At 49.9% G+C, this 14,131-nt stretch overlaps 1 protein-coding gene across 1 annotated transcript in view; it reads left to right on the forward strand.

Moving 5' to 3' along the window:
* Nucleotides 1–465: 465 nt before the first annotated feature.
* Nucleotides 466–14,131, forward strand: part of ptprq (protein tyrosine phosphatase receptor type Q) — a 31,356-nt gene continuing 17,690 nt past the window's right edge. Inside the window, 24 exon segments of the mRNA XM_047033497.1 lie at nt 466–573; nt 873–989; nt 1,103–1,247; nt 1,405–1,689; nt 1,779–1,996; nt 2,339–2,519; nt 2,666–3,028; nt 3,179–3,487; nt 3,601–3,897; nt 3,991–4,296; nt 4,395–4,525; nt 4,642–4,771; nt 4,895–5,048; nt 5,711–5,808; nt 7,443–7,540; nt 8,131–8,296; nt 8,382–8,642; nt 8,747–8,907; nt 10,706–10,817; nt 11,820–11,928; nt 12,067–12,181; nt 12,717–12,786; nt 13,246–13,445; nt 13,650–13,878. Coding sequence (XP_046889453.1) covers nt 529–573; nt 873–989; nt 1,103–1,247; nt 1,405–1,689; nt 1,779–1,996; nt 2,339–2,519; nt 2,666–3,028; nt 3,179–3,487; nt 3,601–3,897; nt 3,991–4,296; nt 4,395–4,525; nt 4,642–4,771; nt 4,895–5,048; nt 5,711–5,808; nt 7,443–7,540; nt 8,131–8,296; nt 8,382–8,642; nt 8,747–8,907; nt 10,706–10,817; nt 11,820–11,928; nt 12,067–12,181; nt 12,717–12,786; nt 13,246–13,445; nt 13,650–13,878 — 4,300 coding nt within the window. The 5' untranslated portion in view covers nt 466–528.

The following is a 14,131-nucleotide window of genomic DNA, read 5'->3' on the forward strand; positions in this document are numbered from 1 at the left end:
AACAAAGAGGAAAAGGCGGTAGAGCCAGAACAAATTGGACTGAGCACACAAACACACATACAGCCTAACTCAGCACAGAGCACACATTCTCACATGGTGTGTACAGCAAAGCATCCGCCTCCACACTAGCCTCCGCTTCTGGGAAAGATGCCGCGGGGCGCCGGCAATTAGGGCGCGCCCAATTAAAACTTGAGATGTTACGTGCGTTACGCGGAGTTCCAGCTCTTATCTGGGAAACATTTAAGAGAGAGGCCTCATATTGTGTCTGAGCTGTCAGCCACATGGAACTACAGACAGCAGCTGGTGGAGGCTGACTGGTGGAGGCTGTCTGTGTTAACCCAGACTGGAGACTTTGCTGCGTTATTCTATCCAAAACGTTTACACATGAGGGTCAGTACCCTCTGTTTGAAGACTGATACAGATACATGCTGGAACCAAATTTCGATCAAATCTGTGCTCCCTGGAAATAACTAACTGACTTGGTGATACGAGTTGCTGTCTGATGATTTGACCACCACATCATTCCAAATGGGGGACACGGCTCGTCTCTATTTATTTGCGGGGTTATGTCAGGTGAGAGTTATTACAGACATGTATTATGCAGTGTCGTCTCATTGTTTGCCAAGTGTACATGAACCTTTCTTGATCAGGATGCAATCTCCAAATTCATGTATTGCTTCAGATGCACGTGAATTTTTGCTTGTTTTTGTTTTGTAGTAGCCTATAGTGAAGAGTAGTGTAGGATAATAGTCTACTATAGATATATAGTCGATTTAAAGTTTACAAAGTTTGAAACATACATTTAATTTACATTTACAAACGTTTATCCTGAATGATGTGAAAGGTGCATTTAATATCTCCTTCCCTGTCAGATGGTCTACCTGTCATGTGTGCAGTGGTCAGAGCCTGTTGTGGTTGAAGTTGTGTTTGGTCACTTCCCTTCCGGTCCAGATCCTGATCTCTACCTGGTCAACTTGAGCAACCACACGGTTTGAACCCCAATAAAAAAATCTGAAATGTAGCAAGTTTGTTGTGAATAGATATTGTGAATTGGGATTTAAATGTTGGTTGTGACATCTTGACTTCTGTCCCTCCTTTCTAGGAGTGGTTGGAACCCGTGCATTGCACATCATGTTCACCTGAATGCAGGACGTTTCTACGATTGGCTGGGGACCCAGGAGGATATGAAATCACACTTACAGCCATCCGACACAATGCTTCAGTGGCGAATAAGACCTTTCACATTGGTAAGACTAACCTCACCTACCTATCCTAGGTAGGTACTATCCTACTCAGGAGTCCCAGGACCAAAAAGGGCAACAAACCATAGTGACATTACCACCATCTTGACTCACCACCAGACTCTCTGTCCTACACCCTCTGTCTCCTGCTTCCTGTTTGTAGACCCAGCGCCCCTCTCATCCCTGCAGGCAGACACCACCACCACCACCGCTCTGCTCACCTGCACGCTGCAGGCAGGACACACACTCACCACGCTCAGTCTACATGACACCAGCTCGCTGACCAGAACACACACCTGTCAGACGCAACCCTCAGGAACACGCTGCCGGTACGAAGTGACAGGTTTACAGGCTGGGACGCGCTATAGCGTCCGAGCGAGTGTGACCTCCTCTCTTCCCGCCCTCAACATCACCTCAACACAAAGACATCACGTCGACATCGAAACAGGTACAGCGCACAAACATCTGCCCGTCTGTGTTTGGGTCCTCCACTTTCTGAACATCTATCTATGAGCTGTTCATCATGTCTCTCGTCAGCCAAGTGTCCCATTGGCTGGCTGGCTAGCGGGCGGAGTTGCTACAGCATAAGGAGGAGGGGTTTAGCGTGGGTTCACGCCCAGAGCGCGTGCAGGGGCGTGGCTGGAGGAGTTCACCTTGCTGACCTCAAAACCCAGGAGGATCTCCTCTTCATGTCCACGCACCTGCTTACCCACAATTCACTGCTGCTGCTGTGGACTGCACTCAATGATCGACAGGTAAACTAGCACAAAATCCACTCACTCCACCCAACTCTATCCGGCAGATAAGGCTAACACATCAAGCTTGTACCTGCAGTGTTAAAGTCATTGTAGGATCCAGAGAGTTACAATAAACTGTGTCAGCATGACGGTGTTTACTTTATAAACACATGAATCCCAGAGCCAGCATGTGTGCTCACTCCTTAAAGGGGAGGTGTGTTTTTGGATCCGCTAAAGGGGATGAAAATGGATGCTTGTTGCAAAGCGATTGTAATTAAGCACTGAGGAGAGTTAGACGTTTCTAGAAGAATACAGCCAGTGTGTTTTTGTTGTTGGTTATCATCACATTCTTCCTTCCAGGAAGAGGGTGACCCTCGCTGGTCCGATGGCTCCATCTACAACCTGACCAACGAGGTGACATCATCACTGCTGTCCAATCAGACGGACTGCTTTGCCTTCCAGAGGAATGCCACAGGGCCAGGCTACTTCCTAACTCCATTCTTCTGTGACATGTCTCTCCCTTTCATCTGCCACCACCAGAGTAATTACACCCTGAGGTTACACGCCTATCAGTGTTCTCTTTGAGGATTTGATCATTTGAACCTTTCCTGCTGTACACACCTGCTGTTTTGACAAAGGCTACACAGGATTTCAGACACATACTGTGGCCGTGTCTCTCTTCTACAGTCCCTCCAGTCCCTCCCTCGATCTCCTTTGAGGTGGTGCAGGTGACCGAGAGAGCGGCGGAGCTCGGCTGGGGTGACCTCTCTCCTCTGAATGCCAGCCCTCAGTCCGTCCCTCAGGTCTGCGTGCAGTACGAAGAGGAGGATGGGGACGGAGAGAGGACGGAGGAAGAGGTGGATGGGAAGGAGGGGACAGGGAGGAGTGTTAGCAGCAGGGTGGGGGGTATGCGTGTCCCTGTGTCTCTGTCAGCCAGAGGGGCTAACATGACGGGTCTGGCCCCAGGGAGGCTTTACTCTGTCTCCCTCACAGCGTCGGATCCAGCTGGGGCCTCTTGGAGCCTCGGACGTATACACACTGTACACACCCGTACGTCTACACACACACAAGCACACACACGTTCACTCAACCACTCAGTCACTCACTCATTCATGTACAAAATATGCATTTATTTCGATTTTTTTTTAGTTTTGTTGTTGACTTACTCTGGTGATGTTTACACGTGTAAATCACCCGCAGGGCCCATCCCTCCACAGAATGTCTCTGTGGGAAACATCACAACCAATCAGATCACGGTTCATTGGGTGGCCCCCGAGTCCCAGCATGCAGAGCGTTGGAAGGTCATAGTTCGCTGGGTGGACATGTCCTCAGGACAGGAGAGGGTTGAGGGAGTCCACAACGTATCGAGGAGATCTGGGATTGGTGGACGACAGACATACTCTGCTGTGATTGGACAGCTGGAGTCGTTCAGGAAGTACAAGGTCGGAGTTCACACCGTCACAGAGGGCGGGGTGGAAAGCTGTGGAGATACATCTCTGATACGCACTGGTGAGAAAGGTTGTGTTTCGTTCGTGTGCACCCATGTGTGACCTATGTAAAAATACCCAGTACCAGCTATCAGAGTGAAGCCATGTGTGACTTGTCGCATATCTGCCTATCAGCACTGAGGCCCCCAAGTCACCTGACTGTGTCAAGTCGAGATGGAAACCTCACCGTGTGCTGGACCCCCCCGCCAGACGAACAGCCTGATGGGTATGAAGTCACGGCACACCCCGGCGACGGCATAGATCCAAGCCCTCTCTGGGTCAACCGCTCCAGCCCCGATGCACTGTGGGTAGATGAGTCTGTGTGCGTGGTCGTCGTGGGCCCCCTCACCCCAGGTCAGACCTACGAGGTGGGGCTGGTGTCGGTGAGGGAGAGGAGCAGGAGCCTGGAGATCAGCACTCGTCACACCACAGGTAGGAGACGGTCTCTCCGTGTCTGTGTGTACTGCTCGAGTTGGATACTGGTGAACAGAACTTTTTCCCCACTTCCCCCGTGTTTGTGTTCAGAGCCCTGTGCGGTGCCGCTAGCTGTACCTCTCTCCGTGGGCAGTGACTCCGTGGTCGTGTTCGTACGGACGCCACGCCTCGGCCTGTTTGACGGCGTCAAGGTATGTGCGTGCGAAGGGAGGTGTGACGGGGGATGTGGGGGGAGAGGGTGTGAGGAGGTGTGCGAGGGGTCTCCCTTCACCCCGGACACACACAACATAACCCTTGGCAACCTAAGTCCTGGAGAAGAGTACCAACTGAGTGTGTACGCAACTAGCAAAGGCCGGCCGAGCCCTCCCTACCATCCACCGCACCCGATCAGGACATGTGAGTGACTGACTGCACACACTCGCTGACTAACCACATACGCATGGAGGATGAAGTTTACGTGTGGTGTGTGTGTGTGTGTTTGTTTACGTGTGTAGGTTTAGCCCCTCCCAGCAGTGTGAGAGCGGGAGAGGTGACGGTGTCGTCTATAGAGCTGCAGTGGGACCCGGCACCAGGACACGGCCACACCTATGAGGTCATCTGTTTGGACTGCCATCACACCTTCAAGGTGAGCTGTGGCCAATGAGAAGATGTCCCTTCTAACGAGAAGCTATTGCCTGCAGTTTTTTATTTGGGGTATATTTTGTGCTCATTTTTGCTGTCCTTTGTGTCTGTGTGTTATAGGTGTTAAAAGTGTCAGGTCAGAGTGCAGTGTTTAGAAGTCTAACACCAGGCAGACTGTATCACTTCAGAGTACGGACAGAGAAGGAGACATTTACAGACAGCCCTGCTGTTACCTTCAACATTACAGCAGGTACACACCTTGGTCACCTTGGTCATTTCATACAACTTGACTCCCCCTTGCTTCCCCTAGTTCAGCCTCCCCCCTTCCCCCTCTCCCCTCCCCTCTTGTCCTCCCCCCTCCTCCTCCCCTCAGCCCCCAGTCCAGTGGAGGTGGTGGTGCTCAGTAAAACGACAACTTCAGTGACGCTCGTCTGGGGGACGGCCGGGGGATTGGTCAGTGGATACATCCTGTCAATCAAAAACCAAACCTCCAATCAACAGCTAAACCTCACATCCCTGGAGCATAGGTACATGGGGGGGGGGGGGGGGGCTGTGCCTTGTTCATTAATTGTAAATAGCGGGACAAGTTATCCCTTGTTTCTCAGCATGAGAAATGGTTCAAATGTGTGAGAAATACAAGGTGTTGCGTGAGTGTGAGAAATGGCTGAAATGTGTGAGTCTCGCGGCATATGCCCTGATCAAATGCAATATGCTAAAAACAAAATCTGAAAAAACCTACCCGGCAATCATAATATATTTGAGGACAATTTGTATTTGTGATGAAACTGTTTCAACTGTATGAGGCTGCCACATGTCACCATTCGCTCTTGCACTAAGTAAGGACAATGAGAAGAGAACCCTGTTTAATTCTATCACTCTTAAGTGTTTTGAAGTATAATCAAGCAGCAACAAATGTATGTTGTTGGCTATGCTTTTCAACCTATGCAGTCTTAAATAGTAAGTATGCAAACTTAACACAAACAATAGGTTTGGAGGTGACATGGTAAAAAAAGGCCCTCGCTGCAGCTACCGCGAGCGCACCTCAGAAGTTCCCCAGAAATCTTACCCTTTTTAGTTATTTACTACTGTTCTTAAACATATGATTCCACAGTAACAAGGCTGAGGGTGTGTTCCAGAGCACTGTGGACTGCCTGTGGTGACACGTTGCCCCTGTGTTCATGTCCCGCAGGTTTGAAGACCTGGCCCCTGGTAGCTACTACACTCTACAGGTTAGCAGCACCAATGGAGAGAGAAGGAGTAACCCTGCTACTGTCAACATCAGCACCAGTGAGTGGAGCAGAGCACAGGCCTCATACACACATATGTACACAGGCATGAATGTGGAACATTCTTTTCATTGCCAGCAGCAGTAGTAAGTTATTTTTCTAATTCATATGCTTGGAATGCATTCCAAAGTATGCTAGATTGTATCAGGAGCCTCAATAAGTTACTGCTCAATGCAATGTTTATTTAGGGTGAAACACAAGCAAGATTGGTAACCCATTTCAAGGTCATAATAAAAAGTAAATTTTATATGTTAAATTATTGGATTTTGTCACCTACTTTCAATCAGGATTTTACAGCATACTTCCTCCTGTTAAATAGAATCTTTGTCATTGTACATGTTAAATTGAAAATTAAATATGTACATACACGTTCACTCGGCGAGAGGTATTGTCATGACGAGAGGTGGGGTAGGACCCAAATGCAGGAGAATCTGCAAACATGGCATCAACACAAAGGGTTTATTACTCAAAACCGGAACAGACAGGGTACTCACACCGACGGGAAATGACAAGACAAGGACTGGACACAAAACAGGAACCTAAATACACAGAACCAAAGGTGGAGAGAGCAAGACCCAGGTGGACACAATTAAACTAACGAGACTGAAACCACTGAACGAGACAGGTGAAGACGATATGGCAGGGAAAAACCAAAACAGGTGGGCACGGCTGTGGCTGTGACAGTACCCCCCTCTCAAGGGATGTCACTGGACGTCCCACAAGGCAGGGTAGGGGGTCGGGGCAGGTCTGGGGGGACAACCCGGAGTTAGGACAAGCACAGGAGATGGCGGAGAGGCCGCGCACAACCAAGGAGGCAGCAGCCAGGACTCCTCTTGAGGGGGCGGCACGGGGGCGGCACGGGGGCACCAGGAAGCGCAGGGACGGGGTGCGGACACAGGGACGGGGGGAGGCGGCAGCCAGACCTCAGTTGACCAGGCACTGGGCGGTCCACTCTTGGGGCGACAGGACAGGGACGAGGAAGGGGCACAGGGCAGGACCGAAGTAGGGGCACAGGGCAGGACCGAAGCAGGGGCACAGGGCAGGACTGAAGCAGGGGCACAGGGCAGGACCGAGGCAGGGGCACAGGGCATGACCGAGGCAGGGGCACAGGGCAGGACCGAGGCAGGGGCCTAGGGCAGGGGCACAGGGCAGGACCGAGGTAGGGGCCTAGGGCAGGGGCACAGGGCAGGGCCGAGGCAGGGGCACAGGGCAGGACCGAGGCAGGGGCACAGGGCAGGACCGAGGCAGGGGCCTAGGGCAGGGGCACAGGGCAGGACCAAGGCAGGGGCACAGGGCAGGACCGAGGTAGGGTCCTAGGGCAGGGGCACAGGGCAGGACCGAGGTAGGGGCCTGGGGCAGGGGCACAGGGCAGGTCTTGGGGTGGCCCTTCCGCTGCACACTGCGGGGTCCACTGAAAGCCAGATGGGTTCCTATGAAAGGGTTGGAGGTGCTCTCCACTGGGTCCATTTTGGGTCTTGTCATTCTGTCAGGGTGAGAGGTACAGTCATGACGAGAGGTGGGGTAGGACCCAAATGCAGAAGAGTCATCAAACATGGCATCAACACAAAGGGTTTGTGGATGATTGTGGATTGGTTGAGTATTAAATGGAAGCTGCTGATTGGTAGTTGTGTCCAGTTCCAGAAGTCCCTCAGGAAGTGATGCTGATTGAACAGGGCGTGACCTCTGTGTTTGTGAGCTGGAGGCCACCACCAGGGGAAGTGAAGGGGTACAAGGTAGGACTCCCCCATCCTTACCCAGAGATGGAACGACCCCCAGACTATCACGCTCGTACAATTCTGACAATTGGCAGACTTGAACCATCCACACAAGGTTATGTTAAGCCATCCAATGGCATTTATGCTTGCATTGGAATTACCGGCAGTGTCAAACGTCTCAGCTTACTGCATGCAGAATGCTCTCTTTATACTGTACCAAAAGCCACCCCCACACACACACACACACAGAATGAGTTCTTTATGAGAGGAAGCAGGCCGTGTGGGTCAGGTTCCACACTCACCTGTGGACGTCCAGCGAGCACACTCGCTGCTGGTCGCCTAGCAACTCTCATCAGTGCAGCACAGCTTTGGTTACGGGCCCTTTAAAGATGCATGACCCCCCCAGAGTCATGGCCAGGAAGAATGACCAAGCACTATGCCCACACACACCAGTCATAAAAAACGAATTGATCGACGACAAAGAAAACAGTTGAATAGATGGAGTCACTGTGGGGCAGTTACTGAGAGAAACTCTGACCAAATGGCTCAAAATGTATTCACTCAGTGTGTATGTGTCTGTTGTATGTGTGTGTGTGTGTCCTCCTCAGCTGTCTTTTGGCCTGGTGGGGAACAGGATGTTGTGGCGTGAGTTGCTTGTCCAGGGTACCAGTTTTGAGATTGGGGATTTGACCCCAGGGTCAGACTATGGCCTCAGTATTCAAACCTTACTGGGTTCAGACTCCAGCCAACCTGTCAGCAGAGACTTCTACACACGTAAGACATACACACAAACACACTATCCCTTCTTCATAAGGCTCCATGTGTTCGTACTAAAGTGTGTGTGTGTGTTGTGCTGAAGGTCCTGCAGGTGTGTGCTCCATCGCCCTCCTGCATGTTAACTCCTCGTGCGCCGTGCTGAGCTGGGACACTGCCATTGGTCACTTTGACTTCCACAGAGTGACCTCGGCCGAGGGCGCCGACACGCGCGCGCTGAGCGTCTCCAAGGAGGAGACGGTCGCCACGTTGACTGCGTTGAGGGCTGGCTGTAGCTACAACGTGAGCGTGGAGCGAGTGAGGCGAGGGGTGGCAGGGGCCGCGGCCACTCTGACCGTGACCACGAGTATGTGACCACACATGAACCATCACGCCACGTAGCCACTGCAATACCGACCCCCTGGTTCTCTCTCCACTTAGTTCCTCTCCTTCTCTCTCTCCTTCCCTCAGTTCCAGAGCGTGTGCGAGGTGTCCGAGTGGTGAGTGTGTCGGCGCGGGCCTTCTCTCTGTGCTGGGAGAAGTCTGAGGGCTGTGTGGATCAGTACCACGTCAGCTTGCAGCCTGGCCAAGGAAGGGTTTCTGTCTACCCCACACCCTCGGGACACATCCAGGTATTCTATATTGGATAACAGTCCACTGTGCACACACATATAAACATATAAACTCCTCCCAAAAAGTTTGGTTATTTCGGTTGATTATTCCTCCCCTTCAATAATACCAATTGGTATTGTATTTTATAGAGTTGGAAAGCCTATATTGTGGAATGAGCAACACAGCTTACTGTGTGGGTAGCGGCTCCCAAAAAATTGCCAGAATCCCCTGCAATATTCTTCTGTTGGTATTCACTCTCGTTTTGAGCTTCAAGTGGTATCAGCTTGGGCGTGCTCCATGTGCCAGAGTGACCAATGCAAACATGTTGGCTGACTTGTGACAAATCCTGGTTGAGGAATGGGATGCCATCCCACAGCAGTGTGTGAACAGGCTGGTAACCAGCATGAGGAGGAGGTGCCAAGCTGTTGTGGCCTGACAGTGTAAAATGAATAAAGTGTAAAAACGGCCAATATGTGTAGTTTTTTCCTTATTACTGTGGGAGAGTGCAATTATCCAATCCACCAAGTAACTCAAAACGAGAGTGAATACCAACAGAAGAATATTGCAGGGGATTTTGGCACATTTTTTTGGGCCGCTATCCACACGGTTAGCTGTGTTGCTCATTCCACGAATGCACGATCCTTACAAGTTGTACCTCGTTGTAAAGGTGACTAATCAGGCTTTCCAACGATATAAAATACAATACCAATTGGTATTATTGAAGGGGAGGAATAATCGACCAAAATAATGTTTCCGAACATTTTTTGAGGGGTTTACATTCATACACATTCACAGACCATTAAACATGTGATGTTATCAGCACCAGAATAAACCAGAGAAGTACTTTAGCTACTGTTGACCTCCATGAGTTTTGAAGATAACGTAGACACACCATCATACAGTAGATGACAACACACACACAAACACAAGATTAATACTGGGCACACATATACACACTTACTCCTCCTGTACTCTAAAGACCCGCCCCTTAGCTGCTCTCTTCGGCTGCCAGGTGTCCGATACCTCCACACGTAACCTTACACACTCGCACACGCACAAACACACGCACACAAACACAAACATACACAGGGGTTGAGTAATAGAGCTCATTATTTATTAGGTAGGCCTCCTGAGCACAAGTCTGAATGATTCATTTGCTGAAGCTGCTCTCTCTGGAGAGATAGGGAGACAGAGGGGAGGGAGTTAGCCTTGTACTAATGCAGGACCCATTGCCCTGCAATTTGCTAACTCTAACTGGCTAACTGCTGAACTCTGGATTACTTTTGGGCCACAGCAGCCTGACTCTAACTCGACCATCACTAACTAGCTAAAGCCTGCTGGAACTGGATTTTATTCAATTGAACAAATTGGATTAACCCATACTTGGTTGACGTGACCCTGGAAGCACCCCGATCTCCAGGCCTCTATAACCCCAACCTGCTGCCTCAAACTCTGGCTTACACTCCTAGCACGGCTAACCAGCTAACACCAGCATGGCTATTTTTCTCACCTTGCTTCTTACCCTCTGTCTGGGACACACATACATACAGGTAAGAGTGTTCTCCACTATTCCACTCTCTCTCCCCCCCCCCCCCCCTCTCTCTCTCTCTCTCTCTCTCTCTCTCTCATTCCTTCACACACACACACTGAATATATGCAATACACACTGTGTATTGTCAAGTATTGTCTGTCTTGTTAAAAGAGAGGTTAGAATAGAATGTTAGCTCCATGGTCCTTTCCTTGACTTACCCTGTGGTCTTGTTGTGACAGTGTGGTCATGTTGTTGACAGGGTGGTTGTGTTGTGTTTTCCACCCTAGGCCAACGTAGTCAGTGTAAGTCCTGGAACCCAGTTCACGGTCACAGTGACAGCAGACTCTTCCTCCAACATCGGCCCCCCCGTCAGTCGCATAGTGAACACCAACTTGACAGGTGAGACACAAACACACACATACACACATAAACATACAAACACACACAGAAGAGCTGCTCTGATCCTTACCCAATACCCACTTGACCAGTGGGCATGACTGGAGGGAAGTGACCACAGAGAAGAACAGATAGATTCATGGATATTGGTATACTGGAGAGGAAAGGCAAGTGAGATTAAGGACAGTGTTTCAACAACTATTTCTAGTCTATTCTATCCATGCGTGGGGCGTCTCATGCCTCATTTGTGAGACAAGATGAAAGAGGCTACGAGAGATGAGGTCAGAGGCGGTGCAGACAACATGCTTTTCAAGGAATGTTCTCTATACTTTTCGAAGAACTGTGATAAACAAAAAATACCCTATCCTGCCACCTGCTGTATATAAAAAGTACTGTTTGTGTGTGTGTGTGTGGGTGTGTGTGTGTGTGTGTTGCCTTCCTGTCTGTAAGTCCTCTGAGGTAACCTAACCTCAGGCTTTTGAGCAGCAGGAAGAATGGTGCTGCAGTGAATGTCTGTTAAATGCCACTGCTGTGTTAGAACTTATTCACCTGGACCTGCTCTCTCTCTTTATCTCTCTGTCTCTCTGTCTTCCTCTCTCAATGTCTGTCTCTGTCTCTCTCCTCTCCCTCTCGGTCTCTCTCTCCTCTCCCTCTCTTGGTTTCTCTCTCACTCCTCTTTCTCTCTTTCTTCTCTCTCTCAGTTTCTCTCTCTCTCCTCTGTCTCGCTCCTCTGTCTCTCGGTTTCTCTCTCCTCTCTCTCTCCTCTCTCTCTCCTCTCACTCACTGACTCACTCACACTATCTCACACAGAATCAGAAGCAAACGTCAGTTCTGCTTGGTCTCAACTGGGATTTCTGAAGTGATAGTACAACAGTAATATTCTGCTGGCCACCCCCAATACGAAATTCTGAAAGTCTTTCTGTTAGGTTGTCTCACCTCCCCTTCCCTCCCATCTTCCCTCCTCTGTTCAACCTTCCTCCTTTGCTCCTCTCCTGTCCTCTCTAGTTCCCGGTGCTCCGTTTAGACTGGAGGGAGAGAGAGTGGGCTCCAATGGGCTCCTCCTGTCTTGGAGCATGCCTTCTGACACTGCCATTGTCGACAAATATGTCATCAGGTGATATTTGGAATGATGCCCAGAAGTGTGTTTGCATGATTTACATAGGAGTCTGTTTCATAATCAAGCCTTCCCCAGACCTTGTGCATCTTTCGGCCACAGCTTGTGTGATGCTAGTGACGGTTCTGTCTTCTTTAGGTACAAAGAGATGTGTCCTTATCCTGACCCCAGCTTCACCCAGGTGACTAAAGGCCTGTATGTACCTGAGACCTTGCTCTCCAGCTTCACTCCTGGGTCCACCTACAATATCCAGGTACGGTGTGCAGCCACACACACACACACACACACATCATCACATCCAGGACCAGTACAATAGAGAGTGTGTTGCATGACAGTGAGTGTGTGTGAGTCTAATCAAGACAGGGACTTCGTTCTCTTGATCTGGTTGAATAATTGATTTAATTGAATTATTGATCAGGTAAACAGATCTATGGAGGCCTGTGGCTCTTTTTTCCACTGACTGCTCTCCAATGTGACCACAGTTATTAGTTTTCAGAATTCATTATCAATGGCACTGTTACACCCACCCACCCACCCACCACCCCCACTGACCCATCAGGAAGTCATTTGGCCATCGTTGTGTAAAGGTCAGAGAGTTGAGTTGTGTGTTAGTCAGTCAGTACAGGATCCAGCCCTGATTGCTCCCTGTGCTGAGAATAATACATGTCACAATGTTTTGAGTCTGTTTCTGTGACTCTTTCCCCTTCCCTCTCTTGTTCTCTCTCTTGCTCACTCTCTCTCTCTGTCTCTCTCTCTCTCTGTCTTTCTCTCTTTCTCTATCTTTCCAGGTGGCGGGAGAAAACTCAGCAGGTGTTGGACCATTTAGCAAGTCTTTATACATAAAGACTGCTGAGGCCCGTGGGTATTCAAGCACAGCACGCTTCCAAATCCAGTCATGCACATTAGTATCAAAATACCCAGTGTGTGTGTGTGTGTACGTGCACAGAATGTGTGCAGTTCTTCTCTGCGTTGTTGAATGACTGATGGAGTACGAGTAAAAGATCTGTGTCTTTGTTATGGTGTGTGTGTGTGTGTGTGTGTGTGCATGCGTGTGTGTGTGCAGAAAGTGTTCAATTCTTCTGTGCATTGTTAAATGACTGATGGGAAGTGAGTAAAAAGATCTCGGTTGTTGTTATAGTTCCTGTGTGTGTGTGTGTTTGTCCACGCGCACGTGTGTGTGTACAGAACGTGCACTTCTTCGCTGGATGGTTTTATGTCTGATGGTGACAGAGACAAATATCTTCAATTGACATTTTAGGCTTTGTCTTAGCTCTCTGTTTGTTATACAGTTTGTTTGTATGTGTTTGTGTCTGGCAGCCCCTGGCCTGGTGAACAGATTAACTGCCTTTGCTGAGAACCACACCTTCGTATCAGTCACCTGGTACCTGCCCGAATTCATCAACGGTCTCATCACCAAGTTTGCGGTGAAAGCCAAACACGCTCGCACGGGTCAGACTGTCCGGACACTTGAGCTGAATGCTGAGGACATCATGACTGGAGCCCTACCGCACTGCAACGTACGTCTCTCTCTACCCTCTCTCTCTGTGTGTCTCTCTCTCTATCTTTCTCTCTATCTATCTCTCTCTCTCTTTCTCTCGCTCTCTCGCTCTCGCTCTCCCTCTCCCTAACTTCTTTTAACCCTCCTGCCTCAGACTTCCTTGGTCTGCTTTCTCGAACATGTTTTATGGTATGTGCATTCATTCTGTGTGTGTGTCCCTCAGGATGCAGCAGATATCCTGTCTCGTGGGACCCCCAGTCCGTCAGAGGTGACGGCCTCATCTCCCCCCATCACCCTGTCGGCCGTGCCCCCCGCCGCAGCCTGGAGCGTCCCCATCTCTGTGGGGGTGGACAAGCTCCGCCCCTACACAGCTTACGTCTTCGAGGTGTCCGCCTTCACTTCTGATGGGGAGGGACAGATCGCCTCCACCATGGTCCGCATGCCGGAATCAGGTGCACACTGCTGGAATGTTCTAAGACGACGTCATAGGCCTGCCTACGGTGCTGGATACAGGGCATACTGTTTATAGGAGTGAAGCTAGCGTTAGCAGGATGTGTTGAAGCTAACTAAAGTAAACCTATAGACAGAGATCACCCTAAAGTTATATAGCCTATAGCCAGCAGCTTCAAGATGTCCTCCGCCTGGTTGGCAATACCTAACTGGGCTGCTCCCATCTGAATATATTCCTTTGTAGCAACTCTGCAG

This window comes from Hypomesus transpacificus, chromosome 14 (assembly GCF_021917145.1).
Source record: "Hypomesus transpacificus isolate Combined female chromosome 14, fHypTra1, whole genome shotgun sequence".
Lineage (NCBI taxonomy): Eukaryota > Metazoa > Chordata > Actinopteri > Osmeriformes > Osmeridae > Hypomesus > Hypomesus transpacificus.